Below are 24928 nucleotides of genomic sequence, written 5' to 3' on the forward strand. Positions count from 1 at the left end.
TTGGAAATCACCAAGAATTATGAGAGGAACAGCTTGTGTGGCAGTGAGCCTGGAGCTAAAAAGATGCAATGAGGTGCAGTGACTTGGGAGTTGATAAAGCTGGTTACAAGAATGGGAGCAGATGCTGTGTATAAACTTCAAAGGGGCTTAGAGAAGAGGCAGAAAATGGTTTAGAAGCAGCGACAAGGAGCACGGAGGAGCTTATGCTATCTAGAGGCCCAGGGGGCATGAAGGCTGAGGAAGAGAAAACAGCCTCTGCTTAGAAGGGCTGCATGGAAAGACATGTCTTCATGGGAGAGCTAGGTTGTGGTCAGAGCAGCAAGGTAAAAGGAAAGTTCAGAGGACATGGGGGACATCCGATAAAGCCCTCAGTGCTTCCTCCATCCCAGCCCTGACCATTCTGCCTGTGCTTCCCCCATTCTGGCCCTGACCCCTCTGGGCTGCCACTGTCTGAGGACCAGGGGACTGGAAGCTCCAGGAAGCCTGGACTCTTTCAGTCACCATTGTGCCCCCAGCACAAAACCAGAAGGCACCCCCTAATTACTCACTGGTAGTGGCCATTTCAGGTTGCAAGTTGGCAGGTGAAACACCTCAGACCCAGGACACGGTGCCAGGATTCCAGAATACAGTCTGCACTGTACACTGAGGATTTTCATCCTTTAGAGAAAAAAACATTGTTAATTGGAAGGCAAACAGTAAAATCCACCAGTAGTAGGTAACATCACCCTGAATTGGAGCCGTTTGAACTATTACATAGCTCCTGGAAATCCAGCATAGACTCAGCAGATTTTCCATTTTAATATGTAAACAGGGCTTCCCTGGTGGCGCAGTGGTTGAGAGTCCGCCTGCCAATGCAGGGGACATGGGTTCGTGCCCCGGTCCGGGAAGATCCCACATGCCGCAGAGCGGCTGGGCCCATGAACCATGGCCACTGTGCCTGCGCATCCGGAGCCTGTGCTCCGCAACGGGAGAGGCCACAACAGTGAGAGGCCCGCGTACCCCACACACACACACACACACACACACACACACACACAAAATATATATGTAAACAAATTTTCAGGAATGTTTCTGAGACCCTTCACAGAGAACTCAAGATAGCATAGGTTCATTCGTTCCTTCGACAAACATTTACTGAGCACCCACTCCGTGCCAGGCCCTGTTCTGGGTACAAAGTGATACAACAATGAACAGAACAGACCAGTGGATTCTCCTGGAGGTTGTTAGTAACTTCTCTTAGTAGCACTTGTTTTGTTTTGTGGAATGAATATGAGGATGAATATTCAAATTATAAAATTACCAAAAAATTCTCAGTATTTACACAGAATCTTCTCCCTCCTCCCTCCTTCCTCTGCCTGCATCCTGATCTGGTCCATCCTGTCTCCTACCTGATCCACTGCAGCAGGCCCCTCCTTGGTCTTCTTGCTCCCACCCCGCTCCCTCACTCTGTTTCCCACATGCAGCCAGAGTGACCCAAGTCAGATCATATCCCTTCTCTGTTCAGGACCCTCCATCTCATTCAGAGTAAAAGTCAAAGTTCTCACCCCAAGGTCCCACATAATTTGCCTTGTTAACCTCCCTGCCCTCATCTCCTCCCACTCTCCCCTCCTCACTCTGTCTCGACCACATTCCTCAGTGTTTCTGCAACCCTCCTTACTTTTCCTGGCTCAGGGCCTTTGCACCTAAAATCCTAGCTGACTGGAACTTTCTTCCTCCAGATAGGAGCATGCCTCACTCCTTACCGGATGGGGCTTCCCTGGTGGCACAGTGGTTGAGAATCTGCCTGCCAATGCAGGGGACTCGGGTTCAAGCCCTGGTCCGGGAAGATCCCACATGCCGCAGAGCAACTAAGCCTGTGTGCCACAACTACTGAGCCCACGTGCCACAACTCCTGAAGCCCGCGCGCCTAGAGCCCGTGCTTCGCAGCAAGAGAGGCCACTGCAACGAGTAGACCCCACTCACCGCAACTAGAGAAAGCCTGCACACACAAGATCCAATGCAGCCAAAAAATAATTAATTAATTTTTAAGAAAAGTCACTGGATGCATTCCTTGACCACCTCGTAAGCAGTTTCACACACACACACACCCCACACACCCCCGTCCCAGCACCAGTCCCTGTCCCCCTTCCCTGCTTGTTATTTTCTCTGAAGCACTTATTGCCGTCTATCATTCAGCATGCTTTTAATAACTTGTCTGGTGTCTGTTTCCCCCAGTGGAAGATGAGCTCCAGGATTTGTGTGTCTTGTTCCCTACTGTATCCCCAGTGCCTAGAACAGTGCCTGGTACATTCAGGCGCACAACAAATGCTTTTCCAATGTATGAATGGGAGTCCAGAGTCGGCCCCTGTTCTTGGGGATGGAAATGGATCAGGGAAGGCTTTTGAGTGTAGAGGGAATCTTAGGGAGCTAACTAGGAATAGAGAAGAGAAGCAGAGGGCATAGCCCGTGCGAAAGTTTGGGGATAAGCCCTGATTACTGGGGTGATCGCACCAGTAAAAGGGAAGTGGGGAGCGTATTTTGGGTAGCGAACGCTGCACAGGTCAAGGCAGCTCGAAGGACGGTCGAGGGGGCTGTGCCCTGAGAGGCTCAGAAATCTCCGCCCACAGCGCTCACACCAGGCTCCGGGCGGGGCTGAGGCTCCGAGGGGCGGGGCTGCGTGGTTGCATCACGCAGTGTACGTCGCCGCGCGCGTGCGCTCCTTTCCACGTGCGAAAGCCCCAGACGCGTGGACCCGGGGAAGTCGCAGATTACTGAGCCGTGCAGCTCCACGCTCGCTATGAAGCCAGGTGGAGGCCGGGGTTGGGGTCGGAGCTCAGGACTGGGATCCGGCGGGGATCGGGGTGCCGGGCCGGAACGGAGGGGCGGGGTCCTGGCCTGGGGGCAAGGATTCTGAGCCCTGGATCCGGTCTCTTGTGGGGAAGGGGTCTTGTTCCGGTCTCTTGTGGGGATGGGAGGGCTTGGTTCCGCCCTGTGATCGAACCTGAGCCTGGGGTTCGGGTTCCTGGTCTAGAGGTTTGTGATTGACTTCTCAGAGGTCACGGTCGTTAGTAGAGAGTCTTGGGCGTAGAATTGAGGGTGTCCTGAACTGGGATTCGTTTCATTGAGGCAGTCATTAGGGGTCTTGGATATTGGGCCGCGGGCGGCAGTCGAGGGTACTGAACCAGAATCTAGATCCAGGCATCCGGGGTCTTGGATCTCTGGGCGTGGGATTTGGGGATTTGTCCTGATTGGGAGGCGGAGAGCCCCCGGTCTTGGGTGCGGGGGCTGGGCCTTCTAGGACCCCATATGCTCCCCAGTCGCTGCCGCAACAGCAGTACCCTTGGCTTCAAACCTAGCTTCTCAGAGAGGGCCGGCATAGATGAGTATTCCCGGCTTGCCCTCCCTGGCCCACTTTCCCGCTCTCTACTCTCCGGAGGGGGGCGGGTCCCTGAGAATGGAGTGGAGCTCCTGGGCCTAGTGATTCTCAAGTCGCGGTGAGAGGTGAGGTGAAACTTCACACGCCCAGTATAGGATTATCGTGGGGTGGGCAAGGCAGGTAATCACAGGGCGTGAGTGGTTTTATTCATTCCGATTTTACTCGAGATTTTGATGAACCCTCCACACCTCCCTCCTAGTGGAATGATGAGAGTCCTGGCTTTGACAGCAGAAGGGCCTCAGTTCAAAGTTTCAATCCTTACTATGCTTAACTTACTGTGTGACGTTGGGCAAGTGGCTTTACCTCTCTGAGCCTCAGTTATCTCATCAATAAAATGGCACCCAGTTCTAATTTAGTGAGAGCATGTTAAGAAAAAATAGCACATGGTGGTAATCATTTTGCAATATATGTGTATCAGATCAACAGGTTGTACACTTTAAACTTACACAATGTTACAGTTTGCAGTTATGTCTCATATAGCACGGTGCTTGACATATAATAGTATTTTCTCTAATTGTTATCTTTCTTCTCAAGGGGAGCAAAATTAGGGTCCTTCTCCCTGGTGTCTCAGCTCTTCCTGAATCAGGCCGAGCCCCTCTCCCCTCCCCGCAACTTGGTCCCCTGGAGTTGGGGAAATCTTCTGCCATGACTGAAAGGGTCTGTTTCCTAGTACAGGTTTCCTTTTTTCCTTCCTTCCCCCCACACTTCAGCCTGTGGAGAGATGGGGTCATCTGGGGGGGGCAGAATTTGTGGGTCCATGCCCCCTCTCAAGTTCCCTTTCTCTTCAGTGTTTACGGATCTACTGGTGGAATAGGCAGTGCCAGGCAGTGTGGCTCCCACTGAGACCCGGACAAGCCTGCAGGCATCCTGTGCTCTGATTGTGCCAGGAATGGAGGATACGCCTTCCCAACCCTTCCCTCACTGTGTTAGGGTAAGAAGTTGTAGAAGTTGTCCGGAGTCAGCTCTTTAGCGAGGATTTTCGTCTGGTTGAGAGAGGAAGCCTTTGGGAGATTTTGAGCAGGGACCTGAGGTCAGTCAGACTGGACTGAGACCTTTAAAAGGATCCTTCTTGCTTCTGTGTGCAAAAGACTTTCGGGGAACAAGAGTGAAAGTAGACACATCAGTGGGAAGTTTGTTGCTGTCATCTACTAGGAGATGATGTGGCTTGGACCAGGGTGGTAGCAATGGACCTGGCTGACAGATTGTCAGGGAATATATTTTGAAGATAGAGCCAACAGCTTGTATGTGGGTGTGAGAGAGAGGGGTCAAGGACAGTGAAGGGTTTTGGCGTGTGTAACTGGAGGGGTAGAGTTTCCAGTTTTGAGATGGGGAAGGCTGTGGCAGGAGAGCAGTTTTACACTGGGGTCGGGGAGGGGGTCTGTGGACCCTCCAGCCAAAACTTAATAGATAAAGGTATGTGAATGTGCATTTTTCTGAGGAGTGGGTACTTTCAGTACATTTTTCTAAGAACCCCAGGACCTGAAATGGATTAAGATATGTTTTGAGTATCATGCCCACTGTGCCCCATGCCGTGCCCACACTTTCTGGGTCTCTGTTCTATCAGGCCTGTGTTGAGGGTCTCTTAGGCCTAGTGGTTTCTCCCCTAAGTAGGAAGGAGGAGGGATTCATTCTCCTGAGTTTGAATAATATATTCAAACTGTGTGCGAGGTAGCATATTAAGTGCTCTGTGTGTATTGTCATTTAATCTTTACAACTCTGCGAGGTGGACACTGTGTTATTTCCATATCTCCTTCTTACAGGTGAACTTTTCAGGATACCCACAGACCTTCCCTACTCTCTAGGGTCGTGAATGGAATGGCCATCTCCCTGTAGTCAATGCACGAGCTGCTTGAGGGAGGAACTGGGGCTCTGGTCACCATCTGATCACCTGCTTCCTGAATGAACAGAGAGGGTGTTTTCTTCATGAGACAGAACCCAGGGGTTTAAGAGTTATCAGCCCATTTACTATCTGTTGAGCCCATACTTTGTGCCAGGTGTTGTGCAGGATGCAGTGGTGACCAAAGCAAACATCTCTGTCCATTTGGAGCTTGATTCTAGTGGGAGAGGCAGGCAGTAATAATCTTTAAGATGCCATGTATGATAACTGATAGGAAGAAAAAGCAAGCAGAGTAAAGGTCAGGTAGCCAGAGAAGGCCCTTCTGAGGAAGGAACATTCGGTCAGAGACCTGAGTGCAGTGGGGTGGGTGAGTCAAGCAATGTCCTCTGGACCCAGGCAGTGGGAACAGGAGATGCTCAAGGTTTAGAAGCTGCAAAGTGAGTTTGTTCTTGGGGAGGAAGAGCACGGGACCCAACATAGAGAAAGGTCAGAAAAGTCAGCAAAAGCCAAGCCCAATGGTGGTGATTCTGTTTGGGCTGCACATTAGAGTCACCTGAGGAACTTTAAAAAGCCCTATGGGGCTTCCCTGGTGGCGCAGTGGTTGAGAGATCGCCTGCCGATGCAGGGGACACGGGTTTGTGCCCCGGTCCGGGAAGATCCCACATGCCGCGGAGCGGCTAGGCCCGTGAGCCATGGCCGCTGAGCCTGTGCGTCCGGAGCCTGTGCTCCGCAACGGGAGAGGCCACAACAGTGAGAGGCCTGCGTACCGCAAAAAAAATAAATAAATAAAAGCCCCATGCCCAGGCCTCCACCCCAGACAATTTACATGAGAATCTAAGCCACAGCCCTGGGCAGGGATGAGACCCACCGATTTCTAGCTTTGGAAGCCGGAGAAAGGAATTTTGATTTCAGTTAGAATGTGACGGAAAACCTTTGAAGGGATTTGGGCAGGGGAATGATGAGAGCTGATTTGCTGTTTTGCAAAGGTCAGTCACCAGCTGCTGTGTGGGCAGTAGACTGCAGAGGGAGTGGGAGACCAGAGGTCAACAACTCTTGGTGTAGGAGTTTGAAAACCATTCATTTTTAACAACTAAATTAGGACTAGCTATTCAGAGTTCTACATTTTCACCTCTAACACCATTAAAACGAATGAAGCCTTCATAGGGTGGGAATATAATGCACCTTTGCAAAAACTTTAGCAAAGTTCGTTATTGAATAGTTTACATCAAGTGACATCATTTTAAACCATCACTAATTTTCACACGAACGATTGTTTGATAATGCAGTTTTCTGAAAGTACTGCAGATCTGAAGCCATCACAGAAAAGTCAAATACTGAATCTGTTAGCACCAGGAGAGTTCTGTCTGCTTCAGACACTGTTTTGTGCTCAGTGAACAATGTTTGCTCTCTCCTGAAGTGATGAAAATAAAGTCTCTCTGAATGTTTTCTTTTCCCTTCAACTTCCCATCTTGTTGACAGGCCCTAAACTGCTATGATCAGTCGCCCATCCATAAAGGACAGTTTTGGGTTTTGCTCGTTTTTCCCCCCTGAGTTGGGAGAGACTTGTGCGTGCTTGGAAGCAGGGGGATCAGTTAGCAGGAAAGATGTGATGTCGAATGCCTCCCCTCTGTTTCGGGGTTGGCGCTTTTCTGCCACACACGAGGGCAGGAGTGGGAGGGCATGAAGAAGTTTCCAGGGCCCGGGGGACCCTACTGCCACAGTGCATGTACACACACAGTGCACACTCTTCTTCAGACTAGTTAATATTGATAATAGAACAGATCCTGTGCATTTACTAACCAACCAAGAAAAGCAGAATATTGACAGTAAATCTACCTCTATCTGTGTTTTCCTCCCCTATCCTAACCCCATAACTTCTCTCTCCCAAAGCCTAATATCGTGAGTTTCGCATTTATCATTCTCTTGCCTCTTTTGGGGGGCGGGGGGGGCGTGGATTACCACATACATCCACACCGCATAGCACCTCTTAGTTGTTGCTGGCCTTTATAAAGGGGTTATTGTGTTAGATGTGGTTTTCTAGGGCTTGCTTTTTCCCTTACCATGATTCTGAGATTTATGTCTCTGTTGTGTGGATCTGTTGATGCTTTTCGTTGTTGATCAGGAATCGTCCCTCTTTCGTTTGTCCATTCTGCTCATGGACGCTCAGGTTAGTCCGTGGTTCTGCTGCTGTGGACACACGTGGGCACCTCTCCTGGCGCCCACGCGCACACGTTTCTCTCCCGAGTGGAGGTCCTCGGCGTAGGAGTAACTTCTCAAGCTCCGTGGCCCCGTTGATGGTTCTTGTTTCTGTTTCCACCACAGGTTTCAGCCCCCGTGGGGGCGGCTTCAGTGGCCGAGGTGGCTTTGGTGACCGTGGCGGTCGCGGCGGAGGCCGTGGAGGCTTTGGCGGAGGCCGCGGAGGCTTTGGCGGAGGCCGTGGAGGCTTTGGCGAGGGCCGAGGCCGAGGCGGAGGCTTTAGGGGCCGTGGGCGAGGAGGGGGAGGAAGAGGTGATGGAGGGGGCTTTCCCTGGGCTTGGGGGGCGGGGAGGGAAGCATGGTGGGGTCTCCCTCTCACTGCATCTCTGCCTTGTAGGTGGCGGGTTCCAGTCTGGTGGCAGCCGCGGTCGTGGTCGGGGAGGAAGAAAAGGAAACCAGTCGGGGAAGAATGTGATGGTCGAGCCTCATCGGCATGAGGGTGAGTGAGGAAGGCAGGGAAGCCCCTGGGGTTAGGGGTGGGGTGTGGCCCGCCGGGGTGTTCACCCCTGCTCTGATCCCCTCACCCAGGTGTCTTCATTTGTCGAGGAAAGGAAGATGCACTGGTCACCAAGAATCTGGTCCCTGGAGAATCGGTTTATGGAGAGAAGAGAGTCTCGATTTCGGTGAGACCTGGGCGCCTGGCTAAGCCACCAGAGCCCCAAGCTGACGGTGTAACCGGCTGCCTGGTCTCCCTGTTCCCACCGTCTGTCCTCCACGTGACAGCCAGAGGATCATCTTAATCCATAAGTCAGATCATGCACCCCCTCCTCAGATACCTTCCGTGACGTCCCGCTGGCTTCAGGTTAAAGTCCCGAGTCCTCGGTGTGGCCTGGAAGGCCCTGCACATTCTAGCCCCGCCTCCCCACTGTCTCCACCCACTGTCCCCCTAACCTAGTGTCTTCCAGCCACAACGACAACCTTGTTGTTCCCTCTGCCTGGAACACTCTCCTCCCAGCCCTGTGCATGGCTGGTTCCTTTTCATCACCAGCAGCTCTGGGCAGGTGTCACATTGTCTCTCTCACAAGGCCCCCTTGCACCACCCTGTCTATCAAAAGCTGCCCTCACCGCCTTTCTGCTGGCTTTCCTGCTGCCTGGAATGCACGTCCCCAGATAATTTGAGTGGCCCCTCAGCCTCAGGTCTGCTTCAGGTGTCTCCTCCTTGGCTCTTCCCTGGCCACCCTTTCTCATTTTCACCTGCCCTCGCCCTGCTCCCCATGCTTCAGATCTTCCTTCCTGGCTTGATCTTTTCTCCTTAGCCCCGTCACTAGCTATTATGCCATGTGTGTTAGTCAGTTCAGCGTATCCTCGCTCCTTGAGGGCGAGGCCTTTGTCCCCTTCACTGTGTTTCTCCAGTTCCTAAGCATAGGGGCACGGTCAGTGTCTATAGAATGAATGCATAGGTCTTGCCTTGCTGTTACCTGGGATGATCTTGTTTGTTTATTGTCCCCGTCGCTGCCCCTGAGTCAGGAACCTCCACGAGAGGGCAGGCCCTGCCTCTGCCGTGGCCACAGATGTGTACCCACGTTCGTTTCTTGTACGATGACTGGGCGCCCCGTCGCTTTTGAGGGCCCAGGAGTTAAGAGCAGTGCGCTCTTACAGAAGAGCCTGGCACTGACTTCTGTCCCCATCTCTCCCGGCCCAGGAGGGAGATGACAAAATCGAGTACCGCGCCTGGAACCCCTTCCGTTCCAAGCTGGCGGCAGCAATCCTGGGCGGCGTGGACCAGATCCACATCAAGCCAGGGGCCAAGGTGCTCTACCTGGGGGCTGCCTCAGGCACCACCGTCTCTCACGTCTCTGATATCGTAGGCCCGGTGAGTAGACAGGTGGGGGCAGGAAGGGGTGGGAGGGAGGGAAAGGCCACCTCCTCTGCCAGCCTGGAGGTCAGAGGCCCTGGCCACGTCTCTGCACCGTGTGGCTTGGAGCCAGGCCCTTCCTGGTCACAGTGCCTGTGAGTGAAAGGAGCGGCTTGAACCACATCGTCTCCAAAGCCTCATTCAGCCTCACTCCTGAGTTCTCGGCCTGGAGGGAAGGGGCGTGGGTATTGGGGTGACCAGTGATAGAGGGGCCCGGAGCTGAGAGGACGTTTGATTTGATTGCCCTCTTTAAAAATTGATACCCCCCAAATCTGGTCTTCTGGTTTCTCTTGAAAGAACAGAAGACGTCAGTTTCTGGGCCTGTGTTTCTGTGTGGCTGGACAGGCTCCCTGCTGAGAGGGCACCCATGCATCTCACTTCATGACCCCTCACTCAGCTACAAGACTGTAGGCTGTGCAATTTAGTGGTTAAAAACCCCAGGCTCTGGTGCGGGCTCTTAACAGTGAAGTGGCTTTTAGCAAGTTACTGTCCCTCTCTGAGCCTCAGTTTACCCGTCTGGAAAATAGGGTCATTGTGAAGATAAATGAGTTAAATCCTGTAGAGTGCCAAGAGCAGTGCCTGGCCCATTGCAGATATTCTTAGCTGTGACGATGTCATCTCTGCGCCCTAGCTTCCTCATTTTAAGCCTGAATTGGGGGCCTGGGCTCTCAGATCAGGCAAAGCAGGATCGAATAACCCTTGGACCTCAGTTTATTCATCTAAAATGATAACAAGTCATTAAATGGTAGGGTTTGGATTTGGGGATTTGAAGAGATGCATGCAGTATATGGGCCAAAGTAGGCACTCCGTACATGAGAACTAGTATCGTTTTTGTTCGATTTTGATTTATTTTAGGACGGTCTGGTCTATGCAGTTGAATTCTCCCACCGTTCTGGCCGTGACCTCATTAACTTGGCCAAGAAGAGGACCAACATTATTCCTGTCATTGAAGATGCTCGGCACCCGCACAAATACCGCATGCTCATCGGTGAGGGGTCTGGGGTTGGCTCGGGTGGGGTAGGACAGGCCACTCCAGGTTTCCTGGAAGAGGCCTCCAGAGCCCTGATTTGGATGGAATTGGAGTGGATGAACAGGCCTCTTGAGTCTGCAGAAATGAAAAGGGTCGGGGGAGCCAGGTGAGGTTGTGGAGGTGGCAGTCCTGCTTCAGGGTCTGGGATGTCTGGAGGGCCAACCTCCTTTCCTCCAATCTCCTGCCCCTCCCCCTAATCTCCCCCACCCCAGTACTTCCTGCCTCCCCGAAAAGTGTGGTACCTTTTATACTACCCCTGACTTATGCATAAAAGCCTGCTTTGACGGTCTTCATCAGCACCGTCTGGGGAGATCATAACCCAGAAAGCACAAACGGAGTATGGCCTGGCCCAGAGGGGCCCATTGTGAATGTAAATAACTTTGTTTTAAAAACAAATTCAGAAGCATAGTGTAAAAATGGAGTACATTATAAACCACCCCCAGAGGTAACCAGTATGAACAATCTGACGTCTGCTTTTCCTGATTTTAAAAAAGTCAGTTTTCATTGCACCATCTTCTCATTTTTTTAAGTTTTTTATTTTATTTTATTTATTTTTTAAATTACTCTGCCTCAAAAATACTACTTTGCATTCCCCCGGGTTTTTCTTTTCGTGAGTTTTTTCCCCTGTGCATTCATACCTTACCCTTTGTCCTGCAACTTGTTTTCATTTGACAATCCTGCAGACGCTCTTGCCTGTAAGTGCTCACCTTTACTTGTCTTTTTGATGACGTGTCTGTCTCCCCCCCCCAGACCCGGGAGCGTCTCGAGGGCAGGGTCCGGGTCTGACTCGTCTCTCTGTCCCCCACGCCCGGCCCAGGGCTGGCCACAGAGTAGGTGGCAACATGGTTTACAAGAGGAATGAATGAATGGTGTGACTGTGGGTTTTGGACCCATCTTGGGGGCACTCTGGAGGGAGGGGGATCAACAGGGGGAAGTGAGACTGGAGGCAGGGAAGACTCTGCCAGGAACCTGCTGGTGTTGGGGTGCAGGCCCCATGGGAGGAGCTGGGAAATCCAGTGGATCCAGCTTTTAACCGCTACTTGTTTCTCCCTAGCAATGGTGGATGTGATCTTTGCTGACGTGGCCCAGCCAGACCAGACGCGGATTGTAGCCCTGAATGCCCACACCTTCCTGCGTAATGGAGGACACTTTGTGATTTCCATTAAGGTGCGGGGCTTAGAGGAGTCCTAAGATGGGGTGGCAGTATCTTCTCTATCTGTAACTGCCAAGCAGCCAGTCAAAACAAGGGGGCCTCCATCCCCCAATCCAGTCAGTCTATTCCCAGCTCCCTGTAAGCCACCCAATCAAATAGCACATAATGAAAAATGTCTACAAAAGTAAAAAGCTTAGAATTTAAAGAGGCCATAGACTGTAGCGATTAAGTGCATGATCGCTGAGTCTGAGTATCTTGAGTTTGAATTGCATCTTGCTGTGTGTCTTTGAGCAAGTTACCTAACCTATATGCCTGTTTCTTCACTTGCAAAATAGCAATGTTAGTCCTATCTCTTTTAATGTTGATGTAAGGACTAAATGCCTCAATATGTATGGAGTGTTGAGAAGAGAACCTGGTGTAAACTAAATACCAGATAAATGCTGGATGCGTTTTAAAAAATGTTTCATTTTGAAGTACAGAGGCCTCTCCATTGTCTTCAACCAGATTCACCATTGTTTTCTGCAGCCTTTGCTGCATTTGTTTTAGCATTCTCAGCTGCATTATTGCTATTGTTAAAGAAGAGGAAGTAGAAAAAAGAAAAACCCGGAGTGTAAGATTTAAACACTGGCTTTTAGAAAAATAGGGCGCTGTTGAAGGCTTCCTGTTCCAATCCAAACCAAATTGAAAATTTATCTAACGAAGTCTTTCCCCACATTCCCAAAGCCTAGTCTCCAATGAAAACAAATTCTACTGGTTTAAAGAAACACAAAAAAGGGAAAGCAGCCCAAAGCCTTGCTGTGGACTTCAAATCCTCTTTCTTCTGCAGGCCAACTGCATTGACTCCACAGCCTCTGCAGAGGCCGTGTTTGCCTCTGAAGTGAAAAAGATGCAGCAGGAGAACATGAAGCCCCAGGAGCAGTTGACGCTAGAGCCATACGAAAGAGACCACGCTGTGGTCGTGGGTGTGTACAGGTGAGCAGGGGGTCCAGTCAATACTTGTTAGGAGTGCCCCACAGTGGTGATGAGCTCTGAGTCCCCTCATCTCTTTCCTCTCACAGGCCACCCCCCAAAGTGAAGAACTGAAGCCCAGCGCCATCAGGATCGCGAGAGACTGTGTTGCTACTGTTAACTGTGTGTTTTTCTATTAAAAGACTCATCAGTCTCTCCCTTTGCCCCTGATTGCTTGGCGACCTCTATCAACAGGGCGCATGCGCCCTCGGTCAACTTGCGTGGTGGTGGGGGCGGGCGTTTTCATCCGGTCATACAGCGCATGCTCCTACCTTAGCTGCCTCCTGCGCAGCCGTAACGTGGATTTCGGCGCTTGGGCGGGGTTGGTTGCTTTCTGCGTGTAGATCCCGGTAAGCGCTTCTGAGCGCAGGCGCGGAGTGTTTCCCTGGGTCACGTGAGGGGGAAACAGGTTGGGGGGGGCGGGAGGCGGAGTCCGGGGCGGGGGGGGCCGGTTTGTTGTGGTCGCCATTTTGCTGGTTGCATTACTGGGTAATCGGGGCCCTGGCTCGCCGCGTCTGCCGGATATCTTCAGCCAGTGGGCAGGACTGAGCTCGGGCTTCCCGAGCAGTTTGAGTTCCCTTGCCCGCGCCCTCAGGTAACGACGCGGCTACGGGCGGGGCAGCACGCGCTCTCGGGAGGGGGGTAGTACGGGACCCGCCCTGCCCGCGTCGCCGCGAGATTTAGCATGAGGCCGAGGGAGAAGAGGAGGGGGGTGGTGGGCAGGTGCAGGCCTTGCCTGGCTATTCTTAGTCGGATTCCTGGAAGGGGCCGAGCCCCGAGGTAGCAGTCTCGGGAGGGAGACTGGGAGGGGGTAGCCGGGCCTCGCTCCCGCTCTTTGTTTGGTCTCGGCTCCGCCGGCCGCATCCTCGTCGCCTAGCAACAGCTGTCCTGGGCTGTAATTGGTTGAGCTCTTGGCAGCAGTGGCCAATGGCAAGGTTGTTGCCATCGTAGGTGTGGACTGCCAAGCTCTGTCCGGCCCCGCCCGCCGGGGCTCCGCTGGCCCCGGCGGGCCTCCAGGGTGGGAGGCGGGACGCTGGGGTCCCCTGGGGCGGGTGGCTGACCGGGGCGGTGCTGGCGGGGCGAGGGTTAACCCGCCCCTCCCCCGTCCACCTGCTTTCCCCTTCCCCCGCGTGCCCTGGGCTGACCCTCGTCCCCTCCTCTCCCCGCCCTTGGCGGGGCGGCGGCTGCTGTTGTCACCCACCGAGCCGCCTGTCCCGCTTGTCCTCCCCGCCGCGGGGCTTGCCGGGCCGGCCGGGCCGGGACAGGCGGCCGATTTCTCACCACAGACACCGCCGCCATGCTGGCCGCTCGCCCACCCCACTGGGGGCCCCACCGCGCCCCAGCCCCCCGTGGGCGCGCCAGCCCCGACCCGGGTAGGGGGTGGGGGCTGGGAGAGAGGGTCCTGGTGTGGGAGGGCTCCGAGGAAGAGATTGTTTTGTGGGGGAGCTCAAGAGAGAGGAGGGGTCGTGGAGTGGCAAGGCTTGGCATAGGGGAAGAGGATTGACATGGGAGAAGGCCCGTGGGGAGAGGATTTTGGTGTGATAGATGCTCTGGAAGGGGAGAACTCTGTGATATTTGGGGAATTTACCTATGGGGGCCTTCTAGGAATGGGCACAGTTGTGGATTGACCCTGGTGTAGAGGAGTGACTGGAGAAAGGGCCCTGACAGGAAAAAACGATTAGGGAGGGTGGGGGTAGGAGCCAGGGTAGGGGAGACAAGGACCATCCACTAAACCATGGGAAGGAATGCCTCCCCCTTGCTTCCATGAGAAGGAGTGGGCCTTGATTGGGGGTGGGCGGGGGCTTGGAGTAATGTGGGGAAGGGCCCTGATGTGGCATGGGGGAACTGGAATATGGTTTGGGAAATTACGGAGGGGTGGTCCCCAGTGGGAGGAAATGATAGGGAAGAGGTCTTAGCACCAAATGGGGAGGGTCCCCTGGGAAGGGTGTGGTGGGTGAGAATGCCATAGGGTTAGGACCCTGTTATGAAGGGGTCCTCAGATAACCTTGGTGTGATCAGGAGGTCCCTGAGGATCCTGGTGGTTTGGAGGGGGCCCAGAAGACTCTCATATGGTTTAGGGAGATCTTAGAGTTCTCTGGATTGGGGCACCAACTGGGAAGGGTAGATCTTGAAGTGGAGGGACCTTGCTGTGGTAATACGAGGTCATGACGTTAGGGAAGACTACAGGATGGTGGGATCTTGTGTGGGGAGGGCCATGAGTAGAAATGGGGAGAGGAGAGTGAACCCTACTCCCTGTACTGTCTGTGGTTTCTCTCTTCTTCTCTTCCTCCCCCGCAATTATTCGTGTCTTTCTGTCCTTTCCTGTCATGGCCCACATCCCTGCCTGGCTCCCAATCATTCCCTTTTCCATGTTCCTCTCTTTGTGCTGCCTACTTCATTTATTTGGTAATCATTTGTTGGGGACTCCGCTGTGCCCCACCTCTACCACTTCTCTCTGTCCCCTCTCTTCATTGCCACCTGCTGCTGTGTTGTACCCTTTTCTTCCTCACTCTGTGCCCTGCCTTCTCTGTGTTGTCCACCTCTTTCCCGCTTGGTACTGCCCAACACATCCCCTTGTTCCATGTTGTTCCCCCGCCTCCCGCCTGCTCTCAGGTCTCAGCGGCGGTGGCAGCCGAGGTGCAGGATGCGAGAAGGCGCCCCCCGGCCGGGCTCCCGCTCCAGGCCTCACTCCCCTGCGGCCCTCTGAGCCCACCATGGCCGTCCCACCGGGCCATGGTCCCTTCTCTGGCTTCCCGGGGCCCCAGGAGCACACGCAGGTACGCGTTCAGCTGGATCCTCACCTGCCTGGGGGTCGGGGGAGGCTGGGATAGAAGGATCTTGGGGCCGAAAAGATGGTGTGGTTGCCCAAGACAGTCTCCCAGGAGCATGAAGGGTGCCATGGGAGTGGAAGGTATAGAGGAGTTGCTGGTGGAGTCAGGGTTTGGAGAGCCTGGGTTCAAATCCTGGCACCACTGTTATATTACTTAGGTTCTCCACGTTTCAGTTTCCTGTTCTGTCAAATGGGGCCTATAATGATACCTACCTCACAGGGTTGTTGTGAGGATTAAACAAGTTAATGAAATGCAATTGGAAATGCTGAGGACAGTGTCTGGCCCATAGTAAGCACTCAATAAATGTTCATTAAGGGGAAAAAAAGAAGTCCAGAGTGAAAGATCTGGAGGGATTGAAGGGAAGAAGGTTGAGCTGCAGGGTCCTGGAGCCAGCAAGGCCTGGGGGCGCAGGGTAAAGACCTTCAAGGGTAGACTGTTAAGGCCCTGAACTGTAGAGCTGGAAGCAGGATGGAGTAGGTGGTCTAGGGTGCTGGACCCAGATCCAAGATCCTTAGGATGAGAAAACTGGTCAAAGATGCACAGAGTGGGGGGTGAGGGTTAGGAAGGCCCCTAGGGATGAGGATGGAGCAAGATAGGGAGCTCCTCAACATGGGATACCCAAAATGGATGGTCTCAGGTGAAGGATTGGGAGGGTCAGAGCCCAGGTTTCCTATCCGATCTCTCCCACTGAGGTTTAGAAAAGAGTAAAGGTATGTGATGAAAGAAAGGGGTAAATAGTTCACTTCATTCACTCAGCAGATTTCTAATGAACACCCACTATGTGCCAGGCCTGCTCCAGGCACGGGAGATAAAGCAAGAGCAAGATAAAGTTTCTGCCCTTGGGGAGTTTCTGTTCTAGTGGGGTTGTCAGACAGTGACCAACTAAATAATGTGTGTGGAAATGATGCGCCAGCTGCCCACTGAGTTCTCCTCCTTGAGGTCAGAGGTTAAGGCCTGTCCTCAGTGCTCACCCGTCACCCCGCCTCCCCCAGGTATTGCCTGATGGGCGGCTACTGCCGCGGAGGCTGCCCCTGGCCTTCCGAGACGCGACCTCAGCCCCGCTGCGCAAGCTCTCCGTGGACCTCATCAAGACCTACAAGCACATCAATGAGGTGGGCAGGGGGTGAGGGACACCGGCTGGGTGCTGAGGGGTCCTGGCATCGGTCACTCATCAGTCCTCATCTCCCGGCCGGCCGGGCAGGTATACTATGCGAAGAAGAAGCGGCGGGCCCAGCAGGTGCCACCTCAGGACTCGAGCACCAAGAAGGAGAAAAAGGTCCTGAACCACGGTTATGACGATGACAACCATGACTACATCGTGCGCAGTGGCGAGCGCTGGCTGGAGCGCTATGAGATTGACTCACTCATTGGCAAAGGCTCCTTTGGCCAGGTGCGGGATGCCCCCCACCCGACCCTGATCCAGGGGTTAGGAGGTACGGGCACCCACTGATATTGACCCATACAGCCAGTGGTTCAGTGGCTTCAAGTTCCATGCTGGGCCACTCACCCCAGTGCAATCACTTGGTTACCTGTGCCTCAGTTTCCTTTTCTGTAAAGCAGTGCAAATAACAGGACTCTCCACATAAGGTTGTTGTGTTATCTCATATCCAGTGTTTACATTCGTGTCTGACTGTTGGTGAGCACTCAAATTGAGTTATTAGTGTTACTGATGGTGATATTGGTGGGTCTCCTTACTGGAGGGAGAAGAGTGGTGGTACCTGGCTCTGCCCTCCACGCCCCCGTTCCCTCACTTTGTGACATGCCTGTGGTCACAGGTGGTGAAAGCCTATGATCATCAGACCCAGGAGCTGGTGGCCATCAAGATCATCAAGAACAAAAAGGCCTTCCTGAACCAGGCCCAGATTGAGCTGCGGCTGCTGGAGCTGATGAACCAGCATGACACAGAGATGAAGTACTATATAGGTGAGGCCTGGGGCAGAGCTGCCTGGGGATGGGTCACCCTCGGTACAGGAAGGGGCTGGTGTCTTCAGGGCAGGGTTTGGTCTGTAATTCCCGGACATCAGTGATTTCTCCTGCCGCTTTAAGGATGTCTACCCTATTCACATGAGAATGCTGGTCAGAGTTTGTCCGGTGCTCACTGAGGGTCATGCTCTGTTGTGAGAACTTTACATAAAGTCACTTGTTTAACCCACACCGAAGCCCCATTATCATTGCCCACAGCTTGGAGATGAAAAAACAGAGGCACTTAGGTGCTGTCACTTGCAGAAGGTCACAGTGTTTGTACTCAGAAGAGCTATAATCTGACCAGGCAGTGGACTCCAGAGCCTTTACTCTTAACATCTATGCCAGTCTTTTTCCTCTTTCCTGTACTGATTCCTCTTAGAAAAAGCAAGTGGATTTAAGGAATGCATTTCTTTTAAAAGGAAAATACACAACCTTACAGTAAATGGAAAGCAAGCATCCCTTGTCACAAAAATAAACAGAACTGAGACTAAAACAAGATTATAAAATTAAATGAGGAAGTGTAGGATGGTGTTAAAAACCCATCAGCACCAAATGGAAACTTTCTCTTTGGTTTAATCAGGAAGTTTGACAGAGACTTGAAAATTAACTTCCTGTGTGAATCAAGTTATAGACATATAAAAACATCCTGATTAGCAGCTGGTACCTGTGGGCGCACCACAGTTTGGCCTGTGCTCCAGAAGCAGAGACACAGATCTGGTTCCAGCCTCTCTCTTTATGAGCGTGGGCCCAAGGCTGCCGCTGGCCCTCCCTGAGCCTCAGTTTCTTCTCCCTCGGCCCATTTCCGTCCTCTTCCCGGCAGTGCACCTGAAGCGACACTTCATGTTCCGGAACCACCTGTGCCTGGTGTTCGAGCTGCTTTCCTACAACCTATACGACCTCCTGCGCAACACGCACTTCCGTGGCGTCTCGCTGAACCTGACGCGGAAGCTAGCGCAGCAGCTCTGCACGGCGCTGCTCTTCCTGGCCACGCCCGAGCTCAGCATCATTCACTGCGACCTCAAGCCCGAGAACATCCTGCTCTGCAACCCCAAGCGCAGCGCCATCAAAATCGTGGACTTCGGCAGCTCCTGCCAGCTTGGCCAGCGGGTGCGGCCCCGGGGTGGGGCCAGTGGTGTGGGTGTGGCCAGGCTGTGGGCGGGGCCAACTGGTGGCCTGGGGCCAAGGGGCGAGGCTAGGAGGGGATGGGTTCGTTATGTGCAGCTCGGAGTGGCTGATGCCTGAGGGATAGTGCTTGGGAAGGGGGTGTGTGCGGGTACGGAGGGTGAGGCTAGTGGGGGAAGGAGAGGGCTACAGGTATACTGCCGGAAGGAAAGGAGTGGAGCCTGGGAGAACAAGCCAGTTTTGAGGCTGCCAGATTGTAGGGTTGGAGAGGAGGAGTTGGGTGGCCTTGAGCCTGGCGTGGCAGTTTACAAAGTTTTGTTTACTCTGTGCTCTTAAAGCTGGGGATGGAAGGGGGTGGGGCTCTTCAGCTTTGCAGCTTCCTGTGAGCTGGCATTTAAGATGATGCTGGTAGTGGTTTGAAAAGTGTCCAGTTTGGGAGGGTGGGAAGGGCCTAGGTTTACAGACTCCCAGCCTCTGGTGACCAAGAGGGGCTCAGGATCAGGCCAGCAGAAATGGAGATCAGGATCAGATTAGGCCAGCAGAGTGACTCCTGGAAAGCTGGTGTTGATAACATCAGGGTTTGGAGACCCCCGTCCCCAGTTTTGGGGGCAGGAGACCTGTCCTTAGTCAGTCCTCCTAGCTGTGGGGGTGTCACTGGTGCGAGTTGGGGAGGCGGGACCTCTGACTATTGCCCTCTCTCCTCCCCCAGATCTACCAGTACATCCAGAGCCGTTTCTACCGTTCGCCCGAGGTGCTCCTGGGCACACCCTACGACTTGGCCATTGACATGTGGTCCCTGGGCTGCATCCTGGTGGAGATGCACACTGGAGAGCCCCTCTTCAGTGGCTCCAATGAGGTGTGCTCCTGAGGAGGGGGTGTGCTGGAGGGGGTGGAGGCCTGGCCGGCCTGATGATCCTGACTGCCTGCCTGCTCTCAGGTGGACCAGATGAACCGGATTGTGGAGGTGCTGGGCATCCCACCAGCCCCCATGCTGGACCAGGCACCCAAGGCTCGAAAGTACTTTGAGCGGCTGCCTGGGGGTGGCTGGACCCTGCGAAGGACAAAGGAACTCAGGAAGGTGCGGCCCCTGCCCCATGCCGCTCCTCCTACCCCGGTGGCCCCTCACTCTCACACTTGGGGCTCCCTGCTCCCTCTCTCCCTGCTTCCCCTCCCTTGTGTCTTTCCCTTCCTTCCTCTTCCCTCCACCCCATCTGTCCATTCCTTCCTCCCCCACCCCCCCATCTCTCCTACTACCTACCCCACAACTCTTCTTAGCTCCTCTCTTTCCACTTTCTCTCCTGTGCCTCTGTTTCCCCGTGTGTGTCTCCCTGCCCCTCCTGCCCACTGACGGCCACTCTCTTGCCCCCCCTCCCACCTCCCCCTGCCAGGATTACCAGGGCCCCGGGACACGGCGGCTGCAGGAGGTGCTGGGCGTGCAGACGGGCGGGCCCGGGGGCCGGCGGGCGGGGGAGCCGGGCCACAGCCCCGCCGACTACCTCCGCTTCCAGGACCTGGTGCTGCGCATGCTGGAGTATGAGCCCGCCGCCCGCATCAGCCCACTGGGGGCTCTGCAGCACGGCTTCTTCCGCCGCACGGCTGATGAGGCCACCAACACGGGCCCGGCAGGCAGCAGTGCCTCCACCTCGCCCGCGCCCCTCGATACCTGCCCCTCTTCCAGCACCGCCAGCTCCATCTCCAGCTCTGGTGGGTGCTCAGTGCCAGATGGGGTAGAACAGGGGTCGGGGCAGCTCTGGTTTGGCCTGATCTGGGGGGGACCTTGTCACTGGGCCTTCACCTAGAGCTGTGAAACTGCATGATCCTCAACTCCAGAATGGGTGGGGTAGGCGAGCTCAGACTGGCCCTGATTTGGTCTCTGAAACTGAGCTTGGGTTCAGATCTCTAAAACTGGTTCTGACTCTTTGACACCCCAAACTGAACTCTGACCCCTGATCTCAAAATTGGGTCTGATCCTTCGACTGGGTGCTGGCCCCAAAGCCCAGACCTGGGCCTGGACCATGAACCAGACTCAGCCACCTGAAAACTCAGCCCTGCCTTTCCTCGCTTAAGGCCTCTCCTCTCTTCCCCTGGCACTTCCAGGAGGCTCCAGTGGCTCCTCCAGTGACAACCGGACCTACCGCTATAGCAACCGATATTGTGGGGGCCCTGGGCCCCCCGTCACTGACTGTGAGATGAACAGCCCCCAGGTAATGGGACCTTGGGGACTTTGGAAGTGGGTGGTGGAGTGTCTGGGGCTTCAGGACCTAGGTCTCCATCACCAACTGTTCCTTTGCTCCTTTAGGTCCTGCCCTCCCAGCCACTGCGCCCCTGGGCAGGGGGTGATGTGCCGCACAAGACACATCAGGCCCCTGCCTCTGCCTCATCACTGCCAGGGGCCGGGGCCCAGTTACCCCCTCAACCCCGATGCCTTGGCCGTCCCCCGTCACCAACCTCGCCACCACCCCCGGAGCTGATGGATGTGAGCCTGGTGGGCGGCCCTCCGGACTGCTCCCAGCCTCACCCAGCGCCTGCCCCCCAGCACCCGGCTGCCTCAGCCCTCCGGACTCGGATGACAGGAGGTCGTCCACCCCTCCCACCCCCTGATGACCCTGCCACTCTGGGGCCGCACTTGGGCCTCTGTGGTATACCCCAGAGCACGGCAGCCAGCTCATGACCCTGCCCCCTCCCTGGGGCCCCTCCTGAAGCCATACCCCCCCCACCCAATCTGGGGGCCCTGGGCTCCCATCCTCATCTCTCCCCTTGACTGGAATTGCTGCTACCCAGCCGGGGTGGGTGAGGCCTGCACTGATTGGGGCCTGGGGCAGGGGTTCAAGGAGAGGGGTTTAGGCTCACCTCCCCACTAAGGACTGGACCCTTGGTCCCTTCTCTCCCCTTGTTTTCTATTTATTGTACCAAAGACAGTGGTGGTCCAGTGTGGGGAGGGGGAGATTCCCTCTCACCCCAGGGCCCTAGGAGGGGGTGGGGGCAGGTAGGGGGAGATGGCCTTGCTCCTCCTTGCTGTACCCCCCAGTAAAGAGCTTTCTCACATTCCCGCCTGAGCGTTTGCAGGCCCTCGGCTCCCCTCACCCAGCCCTCAGAGGCGTGGTGGGGAACGGTGTTTGGGGAAGGGGGGGCGGTGCTGGAAGAGCTTTGTCGTGTGGGATGAGTCCCTGGTCCCTGGGGAGGTTACGGCTATTGATGCAGGCATGGGACTGCAGGAGGTCTGGGGCTGTGGAAATCTAGACACAAATCCTGGATAGGATGCTAGCCCACACTTGCTTTTTCTAGGGTAAACTGAGACCTTGAAAGGTAAAGGCCCAGCTCTGGCCTGTCTCTGGGAAACATCAGGTTCTGCCGTAATAAGCCAGGGCTTCCACAGAGTCTGCACAGGCATGGCTCATTTTGCCGGTCATCCGGTAGGTGCTGAGTGCATGTAGCAGGCCTTATTGGTGCCACCTGGGGAATGGCAGGCAGGCAGTGGGTACGGAATTTACCCCCCACACGTCTTGTCTCACTCTTCGGAACCATTGTGGAGCAAAGCATTTTAAGATTCTCAGGCAAAAAGAAAGTCCCGGGGTTGCAGGTAAGTGGGCCTGTTTCCATAGTAATTTGGAAACGTCTGTCTGTAACCGGCCAATCAAGAGCCGTCAGGTTCAAAGGGTATCGTCCCCCGCCACCGGGGCGCGGGGCTTCCTGGGAAATGGAGTTCTATTTGGAAATTTCTTCTCCTCGTTTTCGTTGCTGAACTACAAAGCCCAGAATTCTTTTCGCTCACGTGTTTAGGGGCGGGTTCTCAGGTAGCCAATGGACAGTCAGAAGCAGCCGGGGCCCGGATGCTTAAGGCGGGCTGTAGAGGAGGAGAAGGCCGTGATTGGGTGGCTTTGGCCAGACTCTGCGGGAGTATTGAGTTCTCCAAGTCTTGCGGAACGTGGGTGACTGCGCTGTGCCGGGAGAGCGTGCAGGTTAGGCGTTCATCGTTACCGAGCAGGAGGTAAGCGCGGAGGCCCGAAGCGGCCCCACCACGTGGGCCGTCACTAGCCTCTGTGTTGGGCCCGGCTCGCGGGAAGCCCTAGTCAGTAGGAGAGACGGGCAAAGGCCCCGTTACGGGCCTGCGTGTGTTCGCTAACGGAGGCAGCGTGAAACGCGGAGAGAACCCAGGCCCGGCGCCGGTAGGGAAACCTTGCCGGGGGGGAAGGTGCTGTCTGAGCTGAGACCTGAAGACGGAGGGACGTTTGGGGATGGCGGTGGTGTGGTGGAATGGCTTGCGCAAAGGCAACGATGAGAAATAGCCTGGTGTGTTAATGACCTGCAGGTGGTTGGTGTTGGTGGAAATCTTACTGAAAGTGCTGTGTGAATTAGATCGTGGAAGATTTTGTTGGCTCTGTAAGGAGTTTGGACTTTGTCCTGAGGGCAGTGAGGAGCCACGGAGGGTTTTCTAGAAGGGAAGGGGCCCAATTTGCTGCCAGCTGGGAATAGATTGACGGGGAAAAGACTAGGGTCTGGGAGCCCAGGATGGCAGCTGTGGTATCCTAGGCAGGAGATGTCGGGGATGGAGCAGGGCAGGGGCCTTGGATGGGAGGGGAGGATGAGTGTCGGTGGGGGAGACTTCCAGAAGGCTGAGTTCACAGGCTGTGTGGGAGAGGGAGGCGAAGACGGGCGCGAAAGGAATCTCTCCAGCACTGTGGGACGGTGCCTGACATATCAAAAATGATTATAAAACTTTTTTTGAATGAACGGTCATAGGAAGCAGGTACTACTATGATCTCCCTTTTGCAAATAAGATTACTAATGGTAGAGGAAATTAAGTAACTTGCCCAGGATCACATGGCTAGGAAGTGGAGGGCTCAGGATTTGTGTGTGAACTATTGACTTAGCAAGGTGCAGGATGAACCTCAAGACATCAGCAGGAGTCAAATCATGTGGGTCCTGTGAGGAATTTGTGATGAGCATGGAAATATATATTCCCAATTTCTATTTCTAGCCCAGAACCCCTCTCCTGGCCTGTTGACTGACTGCCAACATGATAATCTCCTCCTGGATATGTAGAGATACTGAGAGTAATCTTTGCGAAATTGAACTCCTGGTTTTTTCCCAAAAACGTGTACCTCCCACATTCTCACTAAATGCCACCTCCATTCTTGTAGTCCTTCAGACCAAAAGCTTGGGAGTTGTCCTTGGTTCCCCTCTTTGTCTTTTATCCATGTCTGGTCCATCAGCAAATACCTTCAAAGTATATTCAGAATCGGACCATTTCTTCCCACCTCCACTCCTGTCACCCTGGCCCTGTCCACCCTTATCTCCTGCCTAGACCTCAGTGGTCTATTTGCTCCCCACTGTCTGTTTCTCACATGCAGCCAAAGGGACACTGTGGACACCTGGGTCTGGTCACATCCCTCCCCTGCTCGGTACCCTGTGGCTCCATCTCACAGAAAGTAAATGCCACGTTCCTCTCCATGGCCCGCAAGGCCCTGCATTATCTGTCCCTGTTGCCTGTCTGACATCATCTACTCCCTTCTTGTTCCCTCTGTTCCAGCCACACTGGCCTCAGGGCCTCTGCACTTGCTGTTCTCTTTATGTTGAACATTCTTCTCCCGAATAGTCAAGGCTCACCACCATCTCCTTTAGGTCTTTACTCAGATGTTACTTTCTCCTTGAGATCTTTCCTGACCACCCTTCTAGAATGGTGCCACAAATATTTGTATCTGGGCTTCCCTGGTGGCGCAGTGGTTAAGAATCCACCTGCCAATGCAGGGGACACGGGTTCGAGCCCTGGTCCGGGAAGATCCCACATGCTGCGGAGCAGCTAAGCCCGTTCGCCACAACTAGAGGCCCGCGCGCCTAGAGCCTGTGCCCTGAAACAAGAAAAGCCAATGCAGTGAGAAGCCCGCGCACCACAAGAGCAGCCCCTGCTCGCTGCAACTAGAGAAAGCCCGCACACAGCAACAAAGATCCAACGCAGCCAAAAATAAATTTATTTAAAAAAATTCATATCTGTCTTCCCTTTAACTTTTTCCTTAGCATTAATCATATCACTGCTTAACATGGTGCATAATTTATTTATCTTGTTTATTGTCTGTCTCCCCCCCCACCCCCGTAGTAGATCATGAGCTTCATGAGGGCAGGAGCTTGTGTCTACTCCATGCTTTATGTCTAACACCTAGAAGAGCTCTTGACATGTAGTACAGGCTCAATAACTATTTACTGAATGAATGGATGGATGATTTCAGTAGTACAGTTCCTGATCCTAGCATTCTAGGGACTCTGTTGATCCCCTATGCACAGAACCTTAAGGGGCTGCCTTAACGTTTTCTGAGGTCTCAGACATTCAACAAACATTTCATCTTGCCTCTGCTTTGTGCTCAGGATTGAGGATACAGCAGAGAACAAAGCAGTTTCCCGGTCCCCAGAGAGCTCACAGTCTCCGGTGTGGAGGTTCAGATTGTCAACTTCTCACGCAAA

At 54.1% G+C, this 24928-nt stretch overlaps 3 protein-coding genes across 8 annotated transcripts in view; all 3 read left to right on the top strand.

Moving 5' to 3' along the window:
* The first annotated feature begins 2684 nt into the window (after window positions 1–2684).
* Window positions 2685–12710, top strand: FBL (fibrillarin). Its single transcript, XM_060000679.1, has 9 exons — window positions 2685–2786; window positions 7575–7760; window positions 7846–7947; window positions 8037–8131; window positions 9151–9321; window positions 10219–10351; window positions 11448–11560; window positions 12373–12518; window positions 12605–12710. Exons 1-9 carry the CDS (start codon window positions 2777–2779, stop codon window positions 12627–12629), a joined length of 981 nt encoding a protein of 326 aa, XP_059856662.1. The 5' UTR covers window positions 2685–2776; the 3' UTR covers window positions 12630–12710.
* A 298-nt stretch (window positions 12711–13008) lies between these two features.
* DYRK1B (dual specificity tyrosine phosphorylation regulated kinase 1B) lies at window positions 13009–21469 on the top strand. 4 transcript variants are annotated; one of them, XM_060000325.1, is made up of 12 exons: window positions 13582–13927; window positions 15168–15331; window positions 16378–16497; window positions 16587–16775; window positions 17161–17308; window positions 18171–18457; window positions 19182–19328; window positions 19410–19550; window positions 19861–19896; window positions 19981–20176; window positions 20570–20676; window positions 20772–21469. In XM_060000325.1, the coding sequence occupies exons 1-12, from the start codon at window positions 13852–13854 to the stop codon at window positions 21141–21143; spliced, it is 1983 nt and encodes a 660-aa protein (XP_059856308.1). In that variant the 5' UTR covers window positions 13582–13851; the 3' UTR covers window positions 21144–21469. The 4 variants fall into 4 exon arrangements, with proteins under 4 accessions (XP_059856310.1, XP_059856308.1, XP_059856307.1 ...); XM_060000327.1 differs by lacking the exon at window positions 13582–13927 and adding an exon at window positions 13009–13149 and having other exon boundaries at window positions 19861–20176; window positions 20772–21468; XM_060000324.1 differs by having other exon boundaries at window positions 13583–13927; window positions 19861–20176; window positions 20772–21468.
* A 473-nt stretch (window positions 21470–21942) lies between these two features.
* Window positions 21943–24928, top strand: part of LOC132416755 (galectin-10-like) — a 105252-nt gene continuing 102266 nt past the window's right edge. For 2 of the 3 annotated variants that reach the window (XR_009517711.1, XR_009517710.1), the window contains exon 1: window positions 21943–22460. The gene's annotated coding sequence lies outside the window, so the exon portion shown is untranslated. The remainder of the gene's footprint in view (window positions 22461–24928) is intronic. The other variant, XM_060000329.1, reaches the window with a different exon arrangement.

This window comes from Delphinus delphis, chromosome 20, assembly GCF_949987515.2.
Source record: "Delphinus delphis chromosome 20, mDelDel1.2, whole genome shotgun sequence".
NCBI lineage: Eukaryota > Metazoa > Chordata > Mammalia > Artiodactyla > Delphinidae > Delphinus > Delphinus delphis.

What these genes read in the sequence shown, in the direction of transcription:
- FBL (XM_060000679.1), top strand. An exon ending in GCGAGGAGGGGGAGGAAGAG is followed by an intron (nt 7,761 to 7,845) that starts GTGATGGAGGGG and finishes TCTGCCTTGTAG; the next exon opens with GTGGCGGGTTCCAGTCTGGT. An exon ending in GTGGTCGTGGGTGTGTACAG is followed by an intron (nt 12,519 to 12,604) that starts GTGAGCAGGGGG and finishes TTCCTCTCACAG; the next exon opens with GCCACCCCCCAAAGTGAAGA.
- DYRK1B (XM_060000324.1), top strand. Translation starts at nt 13,852, where the DNA reads ATGCTGGCCGCTCGCCCACCCCACTGGGGGCCCCACCGCGCCCCAGCC. An exon ending in GCAAAGGCTCCTTTGGCCAG is followed by an intron (nt 16,776 to 17,160) that starts GTGCGGGATGCC and finishes CTGTGGTCACAG; the next exon opens with GTGGTGAAAGCCTATGATCA. An exon ending in GGACAAAGGAACTCAGGAAG is followed by an intron (nt 19,551 to 19,860) that starts GTGCGGCCCCTG and finishes TCCCCCTGCCAG; the next exon opens with GATTACCAGGGCCCCGGGAC.